The following is a 17,299-nucleotide window of genomic DNA, read 5'->3' as shown; positions in this document are numbered from 1 at the left end:
TCGTCACTGGTAAATTCTTGAAAATGACCAACATTCCAACCAAAGTGATCAAAGAGTGAATTAAAATGTAATTTCCACTTGTTTTGTGTTATTTCCAAGTAAACGCGCTCATCACTTCTGATTGGCTGAATTCGTCGCCCATAATCACGAACAACACTGTCATCATATTGTAATAGCATGAGGGACCCGGAGCGTCACTTGGACGAGTCGCCTCCGCCGATGGGAAGTCCGAGCGAGCTGTCTGCGATTGCCTCGAAGATGATGAAACACCCCAAGACGTTGACCCACGCCGCTCCCGACGACGACTCGTCGCTTCATCCTGGCCACTTCAAGAGGAAAACCAACAAGCTGCCGACGCCAGTGTGGTTTGGTGACCCGTCGGCCGCGTCGGCCGCCGCCTCTGCGTCGACCCTTGCAGGTCAACTGACAAGTGAAGTGCATGCGTTTGTCGCGTACACGAACACGGAGGTTGAGTCCGCACAGAATTCGGTCCAGGACAGCATCGCGCGGCTGAACGCAACCTTGGACAAGAAATGGCCCGAGGCCGCGTGTCACGCGACGTGCTTTGGGTCGTTCGCGTCGGGTCTTTGGCTTCCTACCAGCGACGTGGACGTTGTCGTCCACGGCATTCCTTCGACAGACTTGACGTCAACCCAAGAGGTCCTGGCCGCGCTGTTGTCGACCGAGCCATGGGTGCGCCACGTGTCCGTGGTCGGGACCAAAGTCATGGTGGTCAAAGTCATCTTGAAGCACTGCGGACGTCGCATGGACATCGCGGTGGAGACGGCCGACACGCAGCATGGCCTGGCCGCCACGGAGATCGTGCGCGCCGCGGTGATGTCGATACCGGTCATGCGGCCGCTGGTGCTCGTGCTCAAGACATTTCTACGCGAAAAGGGGCTCAACAATGCGTTCACGGGGGGGCTGAGCTCGTACGCGCTGGTGCTGCTGTGTTTGCACTACCTCTTGCACCGCCCCCACAACCGCGGCATCGCGAGCTCGTCCAGTTCTGAAAGCGACGACGGCGACAACGACGTCGACGAGCACGACGAGGTGGGCACAGTCCTGCTGGGCTTCCTCGAGTACTTTGGAACGATATACGATCACCGCTGCACGGGCATCACGTGGTTTATCAACCCCGTAGGCCACTTGGAGTCGGTCGAGTACGAGCGCAAGGTGCGCCAAGGCCCGCTCGTCCTGGACGACCCCATCCATCCACACGACCGAGGCGTGTACAATGTCGGCGCCGGCGCGTACGCCATGGCCCGCGTGGTGACTGCGCTCGAGAACGCCTTCTACGCCACCACCTTCCACCACCCGTCCCGCTTTACGCCGACGCCCCTCAGTCAAATGATTCATTGGTCGGGACCGGTACCTGCCGCCGTGTAGTAGCTCCGTAGCTATCAACGTATCGTGTTAATATGAAAACGAACCTCCACTGTTAATGGAGTTTGGATATGGGCCATCTTCCACCGATACAATGCATGCAAAGGAAGGATGGGCGGTGTTGACCGTAGGCACCCGTCCGACCAAATATGCTCCTCGAGGGTTGAACTATTAATAGTGTTGTGTATAGTCAAATTGCACCGATTATGACCATGGACAAAAAACAACCAAAGCGGTGGGGGGGGCGTACTGTACGATGCTCCTTGCACTTGAGCGTATAACGTGAGTCAATATATTTCATCGTTCATGAATCAATGCATGGAGATCCGATAAAGTGTGCATGCATGGAAGCTAGCTACTCAAGGCCTTTCACACGCGAGATTCGTAGGCAGGGGCTGGTGGGGGGAGAGTGACGACGTGGCGTCACTGGGGGAAACGGCGCCCGGGAAGCTGTCGTACTTGTCCAAGATGACCAGGTCGAGCGACTCGGCCTTTTCCGTCAAGTTGGTCGGGACCGCCTTGTCGTCGACGTGGTGGCCCAGAAACACGTTCGCCTCGATGTGTTTGTGTCGGCCTTTCAACTGGCCCAGCTCGAGCGGCTCGTCGGGCACGAGGTACGCCACGAGGTGCTTGAGGGCCACAGACAGTTGCTCAGCAACGATGAACGTCACCCACTTGGTCGTGGAACTCGTCGCGTCTGACGTGACCTTGTCGTTTGGGTCGTACGTGAACAGCAAAATCGAAATGTTGGTCACCACCGCCAAGCTGTTCATCGCGTGGAGGAAAAACGACCTAAACACAAATATATATATATATATATATATATATATCAATCACGCTATGAACCATCGGACTCCCCAACGGATTGATTCCCAAGTACTAAAGGCACAGTGCACTTGGCTAATGTCGTGTGTGTCCACCATACTGGTATGAATACATATGTAGTAGTCCATACCATGATCCGATGTCCGACGCTCGATGGGGAAACGGCCGGCGATGCGCCGTGCACAGCTACACACAGCACCAACCACCCCATGGCATCAGCATATATATATATTGGACAACAAGTCGTACTACCTTGAACGCATCGACGTGGATTTCGAGGATATTGTTGGCAAGGGCCATGACGGGGGTGAGTGGGAACGCGACGACGAAGAGCGTGACAAAGCCATATTGAATGACCATTTCATTGTAATCTTGAAACGCTTCGGATGCTTCGTACGGCAACAGCATCGCTTGGAGCTCCTCCTGGGAGCAGTGTTCTTGGGCCATCTGGAGCTTGCGTTTCGTGTCTCCGGCAGACTTTTTGGGTTTCGACGGGTCATCTGAGGCGTTGCGATACAAGTGCAGCATCCGTGTGGCCGTGGGGAGCACGACTTCGACCAAGTTGCCGACAACCACTTGCATGCCAAACAAGATGAACAGCTGGAGCCGGAGCTCCCCGAGGCAGTTGTTGTCGATGCACGGGTCGCCCACGTAATGCTTGACGTACGCAATGTAAAAGAACGACGCAAACGAGTTGCAAAACTGAAACAAAAATACTTTGGTGATCAAGTTGTTTTCAAACTCCACATCCGTGCGGTGGTTCTCCCACGCGTTTAGGACGTTGGCCACCCACCGATACACCTACACACACATATATTTATATATATATATATCGGTACGTGCAGCAGTACGGCAGCAACACACACAAAGCGTAGTGGATTTTATCGTACCATGTTGAGCACTGTGATTTGCACGGAATTGAGCGCCGACACCCCCACAGCTGCCCACGCTTTCCACTTGGGCGAGTCCATGTTTGCACTCAAATGTTTCAAGTAAAATAGACCCGTCAGCGCCACCAACACGATCAAGACCATCACAAACACGACCAAGAACGACGCGCGAATACGCCACCGCGCTCTACAACCATGTATTCGTCGTTGTCAGCCTTCCATTCAATGATTCATTGCATACCACAGTACTCTTTGCTAATAGAAGAGGTGGGTATCCAAGGGAAAGCGTATTATTACCTCACGGTGGACTGGACCCACATTTGGTGGGTGTTGTCCACGGGATTCAATCGTCGGACGCCGCGAAACTGCGTCCGGGGGACAGACTTGATGTTGAACTCGTCCGTGCCCCACGCGACGTTGTAGATGGCGCTCTTGCGCTTCCACAGCTCCGTAAACAACGTCGACCACACGACAATCGCGACCGCAAATGCAATCTTGAGGGTGCGTGAGTGTGCGGTCGTAAACACATCTAGCACGTAGATGGCAATCCCAAACACTGCCGGCATGACCAGCATCTTGGTGTACAGCTCGAGCCAGACAAAGTAGAGCGCGATCTTCTCGCCAAAGTAGTCGCGGATGGCGCCGATGGGCTGCGACGTCATGGCTTTGTTGAGCGCCCACGATGTCTTGAGCGCGTCGAGGGCGGCCGTGTCGTGTAAAGCAAACGCATCTTGCAAACTCGTCGTGGCCTTCAATGCGTCCAGGTTGAGATGGCGGTTGATGATCGAGTTGGTCAAGCGGATGCGGTCCACTGGCCGAAACAGCGTCCACGTCGCCGAGCTCTACGTAAAGACAAACGGTGACCAGTGGGCAATAGTCTTGCCATCAGGTCAAGTGTACGGTGAGGTAGCGTCGGTAGTACGGCTGCAACTTGGGGTCGCTCTTGTACGGAGTGTACAAGGCAAAGTACGTCCACGGATCGCTCGAAATGTAAATCAACCCCGACAAGAAACGCTGCCACAGCGACGGTGCCACTGTCGGCACTACGTAGAAATGAATGCATATGGCCGTGTCAGGGCTTGCATGCGACGATGATGATGATGCCACCACGTCACAGATGTGTGTGTACATGTAGGAAGGTACCTGGAGGTGTGGTCCTTCCGTCGGCCAACTCGTTGTGTCCCCACTTTTCTAACGCCGTGTGCAGCTTCATGTGGTGCACTTTGCCGTGGGAGATCAAGAGAGGGTCCATTTCCGGCTCGGGTGCGATCTGCGACGTCGTCGAGTGGCGCTGGATGTTGCTACACGCAATGAGTTGAGATCATAACCATGCATCATCTGCGCGCGTACTTGAGGTGCGCCTTGGACTCGGCCATGACCACGTCGCCCACATCTCGGGCCACCGCCTCCAATTTGGACGTGTGGATTGCGTCAAACGGTTTGTTGGACGTTTGCAGCCGGTACTCGGTCCGTTCGGCTTCGACTTTCAAGTCGCCTTCGTCGGCTTTCACCGTCATGATGATCTAAGTCCAATGTATAGACGCGCTCCGAGGAAGAGGACGAGCGTACCTCGTCGCCGCGCTTGCTTTTGAACATGCGCACTGTAAGCCCACACGTGAGTTGCAATCGCTTAGCCATGGACCGCACCACGAGCTCACAGAACTTGGTCTCGGTCGTGTCGTTGGCACTCCCAACGTACGCCACGTACTCGGCCTGAAGGCATGCCATTTTCCGTTCGAGCTCGCTTTGGGCCAGCGCGTTGTCGTCGTCATCGTCGTCGAGATGAATCGCGATCATGGCGGCGTTGGTAGGGGGGATGGGGGCGTCTTGGCCGAGTGGCGGCGAGAGGTCGAAGGGACGCCCGGAGTCGTCCAGGAAGCATTTGTCAGTGCGGAACACGGACTTGAGTTCGTTCACGACGGGCTTTTTGCCTCGGCAGAGCCCCAACATGCGTTTGACGAACTTGGCTTGGGTGAACCGCTCGGGGTGCTTCACTTCACCGCCGCTTCGAAGCGAGAACACCATCACGAGGTCGATGGCTGCAGATGACGACGCCAGCTGCGACTGGCGATGGCTGTCTTGCACGGTAGGGGAGTCCGCCACCATGTCGATGAACGGCTCGGCGAGCGAAGGCCGCGGAGGTCCGCGAGGCTGCTGCATGGCGAATTACGTGCAGTGCCACGTCGTTCAAATTCACTGGAGTCTATTTTTAGCTCACCAAAATAGTTTGTATCGGTGAAACTACTCTGGATGACGAGGTTTGGGGGCAACGGTACGCTGCCGTCGTTCATCTTGATGCACACTTACAGCTCCAAATCAACTTACAGTAGTACACACGGTAACGTTAGTCTGCTACTAGGGAAGTACAAGTTGAAGGTTAACATGAGTTCGTACAAGTTGAAGGTTAATTTTATGAGTACGAACTAGGACAGTATGATTTTTCTGCCCATCCTTTTTGTCTTTTCCAAATAACGTAAAAGTCCAATTTAAGGTGCTCGATCCAATTTAAGGTGCACGCGAATTAGCCAATCAATTCCTGCAAAGACTGTTTTTAACCTACCCGCCCAAAAAATATGCAATTTGGTATACAAAGACTAAGCTTAAAATGATGCACCTTAAATTGGACCGCTTGTTTTACGCTGCTTCTGGACAAAGTGATGTGAGTGATAATGAATTATAACAGGAATCATATCGCATTCATAACTCCCGAATAGACCTGGATTTTGACTTCATGTAACATATTCTAGAATTATAATCCGATACCTACGACTCGAGTTACATGCCTTTCCCGGCAGCGTCTCAGAAAAAGTGTTCTTAAATTGGACTTTTGCGTTAACGTTTATAGGGCGGACTTCCGAAATATTATTGCCTTGAAATAGTTAGTATCCGGCATTCGGATAATCATTCACAAACACCAACACTTGGATGGGTTCGACGACTCCATGGATGCAACTCCTGGCGCTGATCGAAGGCGGTCCTTGTAGTGGCAAGCCACATCCAGACGCTAACACTTCCATCGTGGGGTGTCGCTTTTCAGTCGTCAAGAATCCGCCGCGGTTCTGTTTTGTGCCGTGGAGGCGGCGGCCGCCCAACGCGACACTCTTCTTGAATGTCGGAGCATGCGTCATTTCTGTGGACACCAAGTCGGGAGGCTCAATCGAGACGATTAATGCCGTGGATGTGCATATGGAGCCGATGGGGGTGCGACGGGTCGAGCTCTTGCATCACGCGGTCTTCCCCACGACGACGTGCACGATATACGAGTTTGAGAACCCAGTGTACACCGTCGAATTTACCGCCACGGTGCATCTCATGCAGCACATGGTGTACATCCGAGGGCGAAAACCGAAATTCTTTGAAGCGCGTCACGACAGCATGCTCATGACCCACATGCAGAACACCATCGCGTATGCCACGACCATGTGGACGTTGGCTCTATGGAATGCCCTGTTCCCGTACAGCCATCTCAAGGAGACGCTAGAGGATGCGCTTGCTGCTCTCCACACTGACGTTCATCTCGCGCTCACCCACTTGGACGCGACGTACTGCCAATTTTACGCGCATGCTGCCGTCACCGACGTCGCGTACGACGCGGCATGTCCACGGCATTATCGGGCGTCGTACGTCGCCCTGCTCGTTGCAAAGGTCAAGGCCCTGCATACACATGCATCCCAATACTGCAAATCCACGGCCACTTCAGATGCTATCTCACCGTCAATGCAATGACAAGCCGGCTTAGTATTTATTTTACAGTAACTATATAACGTTAACTATTAAAAATTGAAACTATGGTGGTTTGTCCTTATTTAAATAACGTTAACTTAATTTGATCAAAAATATAATTGCATGCATTTTGCAATACGTAATAAGCATTTAAGTACTTACATGAATTTAATTAGTCATACTAAAAAATGCAGTCACATTTTAATTCACTGCTGTGGATAGGGCCTTGTGGAGGCCATCCACTTGTTGCGAGGAGCAATACACTGCTGCTTCTTTGTCTATGGTAGAGATGGCTCTAAAGTGAGTACTTCCATGTATGACGTAGTTATGCACAACTGCCGTGACGCTCTCGTAGGCATAGTATGGCGGGACAGCGTCAAGTTGAAATTCTATTTAAATACTTGTATTTTTTTGTTTGAGATTGAAAAAAACTGACCAGACTTCAGCATTGTACGTGTAATAAAATATAGAGACGAATATTATCATATCCAATCAAACAAGGCCAACACGAAATATCAAGATGCTATTGGCTAAAAGTCAGGCAGTCATAACGTAAGGGGAAAATTGTGCGATATGATTGGTCAAAATAGATTTTGTAAAATGTGCTCGTAGGGAAATTCGTGCAATATGATTGGTCAATTTTGACGTCAATTCTGAGAGGTGTCTCATCAAATCCAGAAACCATCGAGCCATTGCGCGCGCGCAGTGTCGGTGGCATGTCCAAGGCGGATAAGGGGAAGGTCGAGAAGAAGGGCCGGTTCACGATCATCGACCTCCCGTCCGACGAACCAAGCCCGCTGTCGTCCTTCCGCACCGGTGTGCGTAGTGACATGATACTGTCCGCATATCGTGATGAATTTGTGTGCACATAGGTGTTGCCTATGAGTCCGCTCCGGGGTACCTCTTCAGGCGGCAACAGAAGCTTCCGACACATTGACGACGACGAGGAAGATATAGTGGCGCCGGAACTTCCAAGAAAGACGTACGCTTGCCATGTCGACTGTGTCATCACACTTCGTGCGCGAAAATAGGCGCGTGAAGCAGAAAGGTCGCTTTACGATTATTGACTTGGACCCGAACACTCCGTCGCCAGAGCGAGGTCTTCGCAGGGTAATTACACATGCAGTTCAACGTTATACATAGACTCACCTTGATTCGAATCCGTGACCGCAGGGATTCCGAGACGACGTGACCATCAGTGAAGCAACAAGTGACGTAACGCAACCGCCGCCGTCGTCCGTGGAGCCGCAAAGGACTGCGAATCGTCCCGTAGCCACCGATGTCGAGGAAGGCAAGAAGCTGCATCCTCCTCTTCGAGCGCCATCGCCCCCATCACCCCCTGCCGTTGATTTAACAGATGCACCAAACACAACCAACCCGACCAATCCTCCCGCCAACGCATCAACCTCCGCCCCGACCAAAGCTCCAGACTTTAATAGCACTCATAACCCTGCGTGCTGCATGTTTCGAAGTCCACTCATGCATCCCCAGGCCCCACCATGCCCACCGCCATGCATGGTCCACTTCGATCCGTCGTCATTGTGCTCCCTGCCGTCGCCAGCATCGTTCGTGGCCGTGCCAGTGCATCAATATCGGGACCACCAAGACATGTTGGCAGCATTGCTGCAGCAAAACAAAGACATGCGCATGCTCATCCAAACCCTGCAAGCCCAACAAGGGAGGATTCTCCAAATCGCCAAAGGCATGTCGGTCGAGCCAACGACCCCCGACGATCCACACCGTTAAAAGGCCATCATGTACACAATAGAAGTCGCTGTATTGCTCACGAAGTTGCTGTGAAAAGTGCATTGGGCCATACTCATGTGTTTGGCACAGCAGCGTCGACGGATTCTCCCACGAGCAACTGCATGCGGGGCGATGCCGGCGTCGGCATGTCCAAGGGGTAGTCGTCATGTAATCGAACGCGGTGCGAGCCCGACGACACAATTAAGATCTACTCATCGACCATGTTCAGGTATTTCTACGACGACAAACGCTCCAACGTACAGTACATACCTGGCTACCCACAGGGATTCCCTCGGCAGAGTGAATGGCCCGCTTGAGGTCCCGCGTAGTCTTGATTTGCGCAGTCCATGGAATCTCAATGCTTTTACGACTAGTCATGCAGTACACTCGGAAAGAAACGGCAGTCGCGCGGTCAGAGGTCGATTCTGAAGTGTGTGGAGATGGACCCACTTGTCGCCGTCCGCGCTGGTCGTCCAACTGGATGTCCACCACGCTTTGACTCTGGTGTTTTGGATCACGTTTGTGTGTCGTCGTTGATGGCGGGGTTGGGTGGGATGGTTGATCTGGGGTAGATATCGTCATCGTCGTCGGTGCCTTGTTCGCCGAACCTTTGTGACGCTGAACGGGGGTTGAAGGATGATGTGCTTGCTTAGGGGGTTTTGCAATGGGTGGGGACGAGGTCAGTTGAGTGGACGGAGAGGGGGATGGGGGTGGTGAGTGGGGGTGGTGGGGGTGGGGACTGGCCTTGTCAGCCAAACAAGCAAAGAGTCCTTCTGCAAAGCTCGCACTCGCCTTGGCGCTGTGGACAGCTTCCACGGCTTGCACGAATCGTTCGACATCGATGCCTTGGGCTTCGATGGTAGTTCCTTGGAACTCGTGCAACATGCAGTGCCATTCCGCGACCGTCCATGGCGCCCCCAGAGCCGCGAGGACGCGGCGGAACTCGGCCACCGACACAATCCGCGGCAGCTGTTGCTCACGACAGGGGATCTCCTCCCGGAATGCCCAGTCCACGTACTCGGCGGCAAACTTGCCGCGCCCTTTGCGTACTCTTAAGCTGTACTGTTTGCGGTCATTGGCGCTGGAGCGTTGGAACGCGATGAAGTCCGCCTTGGACCGGTGCGTGGTCGAGCGTTGGAGGTGGTCCACCAGCTTACGAATGGCCTGGTTTCACAAAGCAATGGATGGATACTCGACTACATGATATGGCACGATGGGGGGGAGTTACATACCCCCGCAAGGGCCACGCGCGTTCGACACGTGTACGTTTGGTCGAGAACGACTTGTTGGAGGCTGGCTTCGAGGGGGTTATCTAGTCGTACAAAACGCGCAGCAAACCCCATAACGTTATTATGATCATCGTTTTAGCAGATCAATAGAAAAGTATATTTATAAGAAACCAAGTCAACTTGCCGTCGAGTTTGAGGGTTTGCAGGATGAGCGGGCCGTGGGGGCGACTCGCGCGATGGTTGAGCGACGCCGCCCACGTCCGCGGCACAGTGCGGATGCGGTTGTGACTCACATCCAGCACACGCAGCGACGCGTTGAGCGCCGACGGAAGCTGCCATACAGCAGTTGTGTTTCAGTTGAGGGCATGCATGGGTTGTTTATGATTGATTGTTTGCATCAATATATATATATCCTTATAGGAATAGAAATATGTAGCTGCGACAGGGTGCTTACGATCGCAATGTGGTTGGTATGGGCATGCAACGTCTCGAGAGATGGCGCCGACGCTAGTTCCTGTGGGAGTGCCACCAACACATTGGCCTGTACACTCAAGTGGGTCAATTTCGGCATGCAAAATAGCGACGGCGGCAAGTGGGTGAGCCGATTCCGGCGCAAGTCCACCTCTACGCACGATACGAGGGACGAGAAGTCCAACGAAGCGAGGTCGCGGAGGTCGTTGTGACTGAGGTCGCACACGCGCAACGACCTTAACGACGTCAGCCCGACCGACGTCGGAACGTGTCGCAGGCAGTTGTGGGCCAGCGAGAACGTCGTCACAGATTGCAAACGGTGGAGCGTCAGCATCTTGGGCGAGGAGGGCACCATTGGGGCTGGACACACACACACAGAAGTGTCAAAAGTCACATAAGCGAACGAAATCTCAAACACTGTGTACTTGAGAACAGGTCGTCCAGTTTGTTGTGGTGCCACGTCACATGAGTGAGTTTGACAAGTTGCGACAGCATCAACGGCAAACTCGTGAGGCAGTTATGGTGGCACCGCAGCACAGAAAGAGCTTTGCAATGCGAGCCAAGGCTGTCGGGGATGGCCACAAGGCGGTTGTCGTGGACGGTGAGACTCGTGAGCTTTGGCCAGTGGCGAACGGCTTCGTCTGGGAGCTTGACCAAGTTGTTAGCTGCCAAGTCGACCGTTTCCACGTCCTTCCACTGCTCCATCACCTGGTTATGAATCATGCAAAACTACGTGAACATCATCACAAGGTATAGGCGAAGGTAACGGTACCGACGGCACCGCAGACAGATTGTTTGATGACAAGTTGACGTGCTACATATCCGTTATTCATCCCCAATATATGAGCTGTGAAAGTAACATACCTTGATATGAACAAGGTGGGCCGCGGACGCAGGTAGTGTCGAGAGTTGATTGCTATTGTAGTGTTTGGCAACCAAATGAGGACGAAAATGAGGAGGGCACTACTATAGTAGCGTACTGCGACGCGGACAATGTACGCAAGTGCACCATCAGTCCGAGGGACGTCGGCAGCGCCGTCAAGCCCACGTGGGAGACGTCGAGTTCCACAGCTCCTACAAGGACAAACGCTTCCGGCAGGCAGGACGCTACGGGGGAGATCGCCACGAATGCGACGAGCTGCAGTTGCTTGGCCACTTTCTCCAGAACGGACTGCGACGCTGCGTGCAATACATGCCCAGGCAGGGCTAGCGACGTTGCGGTCGCGGCTCGTGTGGCCAAACTGTGCGTTGCTTTCGCCATGGCCTCGATGACAGAAGCCAAGATGTCGCGTAGCTTGGAGCGCCGACTGCAGACCTTTTCCCCCTCGAGAGCGTTGTTCCGCTGATCCAAAATGGATTTGTAGCTGGCGGTGGCTTTGATATCTTCGTCGCAGGTATGACGTGGACGCGTGAGAAACGACCACACAGTTTCTACCAACATCGAGGTCCATCATGTCCACATACGAACTAACACTGTATATATTATATATATTATATATATATACCCAAGTACAAGACAAAGTCCGCATCCGAGTCAAATTGGTCACTTTGTAGTCGATGGAATTGCATCCAAGCGAATCGCGTCATTGTCGCCGCGGGTTCTAACTTTCCACATGAGATTCCGTGTCTTTACTCTCGACCATCCATTGTGAATGTGATCATTTCGAGTTTTAACAGCGTACGTGACTGGAGCCATGTCAAGACGGAAGTGAGATGGTATGTCGTTCGCCGCGACGCTTGGACATCGCGGACCATGGCGATGAGCTTGAACACGCGCAGTAGTGCTCCTCCGTCGACAGAGTTGCGGTGGTGGTAGTTGCTTTTCTTCTCCAACGTAGCGGTGGGGGCGATCACGTCAAAGACGTGGCTCAGCAACGTCTCCCGCGGAGCAGACACGGTTTGCACAAGATGCAGAAACAAGTGCATGTCCACGGACCCATTGCCGTGGGTGTCGCAGTGAGTCAGCATGAGGCCCAGTTGGCGATCCGACAGCGCCGACGACTGCCCTGCTTCGGGGATGTCCCCTTCAAACAGCAGCGCCAACACCTCGGCTTGGCTGTGAAAGCGGTGGCTGGCATGGAATAAGCCGTCGATTGGCGGTGTCGACTTGGACGCCATGTGACCACGGAGACTGCGGAAACACTGGTAGAGATCCCGCAGGTACGGACCCGTCTTGTCCTTTAATGCTGCGTGCAACGGCTGCAGGTCGTCTTGGGTAAAGTCAATAGGAAGAACCAATTGGTCAGCGGTAGCAGTGGTTGATAGCACCTTTGTGTCGTCCTCCAGGATTTGTTGCACGCGATGGAGCGACTCAAGATGAGTTTCCCCCGTCAACCACGCTTGTATGGTCCCACATGGGCGTGGCGCTGCACTTGACGGTACTGCTGTCGATAGCGCTCCTGTTGCCAAGTCATCCACAGTGGCATGTTGCTGTCGGTAAAAGGTAGCGGCTGCAACTTTGAGGCGCTCGCGCGGCCCGACTGCAGTTTGAGGTCGCTTCGTCGGTGACTTGGCCGCAGCAATGTCCCTACAGACAACGTCATATGCTGAGTGTACACTAGAAATACTCACGATGACAGGAACTCCCTGGCCGCTCGGACAGCTTCCATCGCGGCCACGTCGATCGCAGTTGTTGCCGCCATGTTGGGATGGTTGTTGAGACGAACGAAACTGCAACAGTTACAACGGGTTTTGATTGGAAGAATTTTATCCAATCAACACTTTTTATCCATTCAAATACTGTTTGATTTGTGGTATCTTATCCAATCAAAGTCTGATGCTAGCATTTTATCCAATCACAGTTTGCTCGTCGTTTTTTCCCGTTTGCGAGACCACTCGGCGACCATGTCTGGCGGCACGACGGGGTCTTGATGGAGGTAGTGTCCGCCGTCTGCCAAGATGGTGTCGCCGGTGACGTACGCTCCCGCAGACGAGACGACGAAGACGACAACTTGCCCGATTTCGGTCTTCGTTCCCATGCGTCCGAGCGGCACCACCTGGGACGCCAAGTCCTCCATGCCGCCCGACAGTTTGGCAATGCCAGGGGTGTCAGCAGTAGGTCCTGGTGCGACCCCAACCACGCGGATTTTGAAACGACCCCACTCCAGCGCCAACGATCGCGTCAAACTGTCCACGGCAGCCTTGGCGGCGGCGGCGTGAGCTTGGTACCATGTCGCGTGCTGATGCAGGTTCGCGCTGATGTTGACGATGACCCCGCTGTTGTGTTTGAGAACGGGAAAGGCAGCAGTACTCATGTTGAACGTTCCAACCGCGTCGATATCCAAGACGGTGCGGAATGCATTCGTCGAGAGGTTTTCCGCGGTGCTGAGGAAGTTCCCCGCGGCGCCATTCACGAGCACGTTCAACGTGCCAAAGGTTTTCACGGCGACTTCGACAGCGGCCTGAGCATCCTCTGGTCGACGGACGTCCCCTGCAAAGAACGCGGCATCGATGCCGTCAGCCACCAGCGAGTTCACCGCCTGTTCGAGGACTGCTTGTCGCCGTCCCATGATGACGACTTTGGCGCCGTGCAGTCCAAGTTGACGGGCGACCTCATGGCCAATACCAGATCCACCACCTGTCACTAACGCCACACGACCTCTGCATGCTGTCGGAGCGAACGCGGACATGGACGATGTTGCCCGTCGAGAATTTATGTGAATCGAAAATGCTAGTTTCAAGATATAGTGTGTGTACGCATCAACATTCACTTGCTAATAGTGTGATTTTTGTATTGTGGAACCAAATAGTGTTGTAGTAGTTGGAGTAATCACATACTAGGCATGTGCATGCCACCACTAAGCATCAATCATGGCAAAGAGACATCTGACGAGAGAATGAGACTGCTTCCATCTACACGTCGATGAAGTTGCGGGGCGCCTTTAGGTATACTACGAAGTATAATCGACAGGACATAGCTAGTCGTCGGTTCATGTGTTAAAGGCATCGTTGAACACTTACTACGCGACGCCGCATAGACGAACAGCATATGGGGCATCGAGGTCATGGGTCTCGTTAAGTTACGTGTCTAGTCATCCTTGGACTTCTTCAAATTCGAACGCCACTGCACGGGGTGGCGGTTGTAGAATGGCCAGTTGGGCACGACGACGAGGGTGGCAAGTGCGCACGCACCTCCGCACGCGTAGAGGGGGTATGTGAAGTCGTCTTGCGTCCATCCGTAGATCCATGCTGGGATGCAGATGACGACATAGATTGCGTTCATCAGTTGCTCCGCGAGCTTCTGGCCTTGGTAGTCCACCATGATAGCACGCTGGTTGCCGAATTGCAATGCGGACGGACACGTGGAGCGATTGGGTTATCCGGACAACGATGTTTATCCGTACATCATCTGGTATCCGGAACTCGATACACATCCGGAATGGCTAGGGCTTTTTTGTAAATGCAACGTATCTTGTGTCGTTTCGCAAAGTCGTGGAGTCGAGAGGAGGGCCACGTGGACTTGACATCATGGAGAACAAGCGCGAAACCGAGCATGAGGACGAGGCCGAAAGCAAGATGGTGGTGTACGAAGCAGAGGCAAAGCGTGGTGGTGATTCAGATGCGGACGACGACGACGACGATGCCGCGCCGGGAGCGCCATCGCCCGACATCATTGCTTTGCGCGAGGGGTACAATCAGACGTACGTGATCCAATCGAGCTCGACGCACTTGCATGAAGTGCTGTTTCGCTGTGGGAACTGGTGCTACACGGGCAAGGTCGACTTGGGCGACTCGGAGATTACGCTGAGCGACCTGCCGCTGGTCATTCCCGCCCTGCAAAAGCAGCAAGGGTCGTTGCAGTTTCTCTGCGAGTGGAAGCAAATCCCGTCCACGTCGCCATACGCTGTGCCGCTGGAAACGCTGTACGACGCGTTCGACTTTATCGGAGCCGAGTTGGGCTCCAAGAGCATCGAGAAGAAGCTCATGAAGGCGGTCCAGGAGAACGCGTGGGTAGACGACGAGGGCGGCGCCACCGACGGGAAAAACTTTTTCGAGCTCGAAACCGGCGGCTTTGATTGCTTTGACGTGCGTGTCCCATGGTCATGTTCAAGTGTCGATAAAGCTGATGTACATTGTTCTCGTAGGGGATCGATCTCGTCGCGAGCAAGACATTTGTACGTGGCCTGGTGCTGCTGGTGATTTACTACCGTCGCAGCTTCTACGTCGTGCTTCAAGAAGGCGACGGGGAACAGCCGCTTCTGGACGTCCGCTTCCCCGACCTATCGCAGCATCTCCAAGGCGTGCACTTGCGCCATTACGCCGAGAACTTTATGAACATGAAGAAACTCGTGCTGTGGCAAGCCATGCCCGTCGAGCTCGCGGCCAAGTCGCCGCCCAAGTCGTTCCAAATGCAAGTCAAAGACGTAGCTGGGGCCGGGTACAACCAGACGTTCCTTATCCAACGCACACAGCCTCGTAAGCCAGAGTGTGTTTACATTATGACATGTGGATCTATCTAGTGGAAGGCCACCCCGAAAGCAAGTTGCGCGAAGTGCTCTTTCGCTTTGGCAGCTGGTGCTACAACGGCCACGTCGACTTGGGGCCCAAGCTCGAGCTGTCCGACATCCCCGTTGTGATTCCCATGCTTCGACGCCAGCAAAGCGCACTGGTATTGTCCTTTTACTCAATATTGTGGTATATTCGATACAAATGTCCAGTCGAATCGAATGTATCTCGCCACCGAATCGAATCACGAATCGACGCGATTGGCTAATCCATTTTTGAGTGGATGATTTGATTGGCTCTTGCAGAAACGACAAGTATAGTCAACCAATCAGAACCCCGGCGTGATTCGATATTGCTTCGACAAACGAAGCGAATTTTGGACGTTAATTGCGAATTCACAATATTTGGCTGACTTTTGTTTGCTCATTATCGCCAAATCAATTGATCGATTCTTTGGCCTACGTAAAAAGGTGTTTGGTATCACACTATTTGAAGTCATACACTAATTTGACGTTCATGAGGATATCCTGCAATCTGATTGGCTAAACCCTTCTGCCGATTTTTTGGTTGTGTCGATTCATTCTCCATGTTGCCCCGGTTTACAGTTCGAATAAACACATAACAATAACGCTATCTATCATCTACTGGTGACAATATATATATATATATATATATATATATATATATATATATTTCGTTTGGGTGGGTATGTAGACGTTCATGTGCGAAGTGACCAAGATGCCGGCCACGTCGTTGTTTACGGCTACGATGGAGTACATTGCGTCGATTGTGCCGGCGATTCAGCAAGAGCTGGCGGCGACGGAAGAAGTGCTGGCGCATATGGCGCGCAAAGGCCAACAGGACATTGGGCGGTGGCTCGACGACAACAGCGCCGAGTGCTTTTTCGAGCTCTCGATTGAGTCGTCGCCGTTCCTCAAGGTACGTCAGTCAAACCATGTGTGACAATGTGTGTATGTGACGATGTTTGTTTGGTACGTAGCACGTGGAAGCGATTGCGTGCAAAGTGTACACGGGGGCGCTCGTGCTGATTGTGCTGTACTATGACAATGCATTCTTTGTCCACATTGAAGACGGCCAGGACGAGCAGCCGTTGCTGGACACGCGATTCCCCGACGTCACGTGCCAAAAGAACGGGTTCCAGGTATGTACTACTAGTACTTACTACCTATCACGTCATTCTGCGATGACGTGATCTGTCGCATGGGGGGTTTTCAGGTCAAGACGTACCGCAAGGGAGTGCCTGGGTTTGCCGACTTGCGCAAAGTAACGTTGTGGAAGGTCCAGTACAACAACGACGTGGGCGACGACGACGACGAGCGCATGCCGGAGACGATGGCGATCATCGCCGACAAGGAGAAGCACCAGGCGAAGAAGGCGGCGAGTGGAAGCGATGCCAAGGCGACGTCCCCCGGGCGGAAAGTGAATATGCCGCATCACATTGCCCCGTTGAAGCTGGCTAACGTCAAGGCTAAGCTACAGGACCTGGGGCCAGTGGACAAGTCGGCACTCAAGGCGCCATGGGATGAGAGCGGGCGGCCGCTCGGTCAAGCGCGCAAGTGACAA

General features: G+C 53.4%; 8 protein-coding genes across 12 annotated transcripts; 4 read left to right on the top strand and 4 right to left on the bottom strand.

Moving 5' to 3' along the window:
- Positions 1 to 175: 175 nt before the first annotated feature.
- On the top strand, positions 176 to 1,438 carry H257_03416 (hypothetical protein; the record flags this gene model as incomplete). The annotated part of the gene is made up of 2 exons (XM_009827494.1): positions 176 to 1,053; positions 1,145 to 1,438. Coding segments are annotated over 2 exons (1,010 nt in total), but the record flags the coding sequence as incomplete, so codon positions are not given.
- Positions 1,439 to 1,649: 211 nt separating this feature from the next.
- On the bottom strand, positions 1,650 to 5,272 carry H257_03415. 2 transcript variants are annotated; one of them, XM_009827492.1, is made up of 9 exons: positions 4,671 to 5,272; positions 4,452 to 4,624; positions 4,245 to 4,402; positions 4,002 to 4,144; positions 3,399 to 3,943; positions 3,102 to 3,288; positions 2,464 to 3,012; positions 2,342 to 2,397; positions 1,650 to 2,178 (listed from the first exon to the last, which is right to left on the bottom strand). In XM_009827492.1, the coding sequence occupies exons 1-9, from the start codon at positions 5,259 to 5,261 to the stop codon at positions 1,746 to 1,748; spliced, it is 2,835 nt and encodes a 944-aa protein (XP_009825794.1). In that variant the 5' UTR covers positions 5,262 to 5,272; the 3' UTR covers positions 1,650 to 1,745. The 2 variants fall into 2 exon arrangements, with proteins under 2 accessions (XP_009825794.1, XP_009825795.1); XM_009827493.1 differs by lacking the exon at positions 1,650 to 2,178 and having other exon boundaries at positions 2,197 to 2,397.
- A 754-nt stretch (positions 5,273 to 6,026) lies between these two features.
- On the top strand, positions 6,027 to 6,888 carry H257_03414 (hypothetical protein; the record flags this gene model as incomplete). Its single annotated transcript, XM_009827491.1, has 1 exon — positions 6,027 to 6,888. One exon carries the CDS (start codon positions 6,027 to 6,029, stop codon positions 6,825 to 6,827), a length of 801 nt encoding a protein of 266 aa, XP_009825793.1. The 3' UTR covers positions 6,828 to 6,888.
- A 603-nt stretch (positions 6,889 to 7,491) lies between these two features.
- On the top strand, positions 7,492 to 8,799 carry H257_03413 (hypothetical protein). Of its 3 annotated transcripts, XM_009827489.1 has the most exons (5): positions 7,492 to 7,642; positions 7,697 to 7,806; positions 7,856 to 7,934; positions 7,998 to 8,115; positions 8,182 to 8,799. In XM_009827489.1, the coding sequence occupies exons 1-5, from the start codon at positions 7,541 to 7,543 to the stop codon at positions 8,568 to 8,570; spliced, it is 798 nt and encodes a 265-aa protein (XP_009825791.1). In that variant the 5' UTR covers positions 7,492 to 7,540; the 3' UTR covers positions 8,571 to 8,799. The 3 variants fall into 3 exon arrangements, with proteins under 3 accessions (XP_009825791.1, XP_009825790.1, XP_009825792.1); XM_009827488.1 differs by having other exon boundaries at positions 7,998 to 8,799; XM_009827490.1 differs by having other exon boundaries at positions 7,697 to 7,934; positions 7,998 to 8,799.
- Positions 8,644 to 12,940, bottom strand: H257_03412 (the record flags this gene model as incomplete). 2 transcript variants are annotated; one of them, XM_009827486.1, is made up of 12 exons in its annotated part: positions 12,842 to 12,940; positions 11,953 to 12,797; positions 11,776 to 11,871; positions 11,251 to 11,701; positions 11,135 to 11,186; positions 11,043 to 11,084; positions 10,696 to 10,978; positions 10,254 to 10,630; positions 9,984 to 10,131; positions 9,803 to 9,882; positions 8,841 to 9,734; positions 8,644 to 8,778 (listed from the first exon to the last, which is right to left on the bottom strand). In XM_009827486.1, the coding sequence occupies exons 1-12, from the start codon at positions 12,910 to 12,912 to the stop codon at positions 8,644 to 8,646; spliced, it is 3,474 nt and encodes a 1,157-aa protein (XP_009825788.1). In that variant the 5' UTR covers positions 12,913 to 12,940. The 2 variants fall into 2 exon arrangements, with proteins under 2 accessions (XP_009825788.1, XP_009825789.1); XM_009827487.1 differs by having other exon boundaries at positions 11,776 to 12,797.
- Positions 12,941 to 12,987: 47 nt separating this feature from the next.
- H257_03411 (hypothetical protein) lies at positions 12,988 to 14,012 on the bottom strand. The gene has a single exon (XM_009827485.1). It carries the CDS (start codon positions 13,897 to 13,899, stop codon positions 13,066 to 13,068), a length of 834 nt encoding a protein of 277 aa, XP_009825787.1. The 5' UTR covers positions 13,900 to 14,012; the 3' UTR covers positions 12,988 to 13,065.
- Positions 14,013 to 14,175: 163 nt separating this feature from the next.
- H257_03410 (hypothetical protein) lies at positions 14,176 to 14,558 on the bottom strand. Its single transcript, XM_009827484.1, has one exon. It carries the CDS (start codon positions 14,529 to 14,531, stop codon positions 14,298 to 14,300), a length of 234 nt encoding a protein of 77 aa, XP_009825786.1. The 5' UTR covers positions 14,532 to 14,558; the 3' UTR covers positions 14,176 to 14,297.
- A 179-nt stretch (positions 14,559 to 14,737) lies between these two features.
- On the top strand, positions 14,738 to 17,296 carry H257_03409 (hypothetical protein; the record flags this gene model as incomplete). Its single annotated transcript, XM_009827483.1, has 6 exons — positions 14,738 to 15,295; positions 15,355 to 15,685; positions 15,730 to 15,878; positions 16,430 to 16,654; positions 16,716 to 16,877; positions 16,952 to 17,296. The coding sequence occupies 6 exons, from the start codon at positions 14,738 to 14,740 to the stop codon at positions 17,294 to 17,296; spliced, it is 1,770 nt and encodes a 589-aa protein (XP_009825785.1).
- Positions 17,297 to 17,299: the final 3 nt, after the last annotated feature.

This window comes from Aphanomyces astaci (genome assembly GCF_000520075.1).
Source record: "Aphanomyces astaci strain APO3 unplaced genomic scaffold supercont1.6, whole genome shotgun sequence".
Taxonomy (NCBI): Eukaryota; Oomycota; class Saprolegniomycetes; order Saprolegniales; family Verrucalvaceae; genus Aphanomyces; species Aphanomyces astaci.
This window is presented reverse-complemented; position numbering and strand designations above follow the sequence as displayed.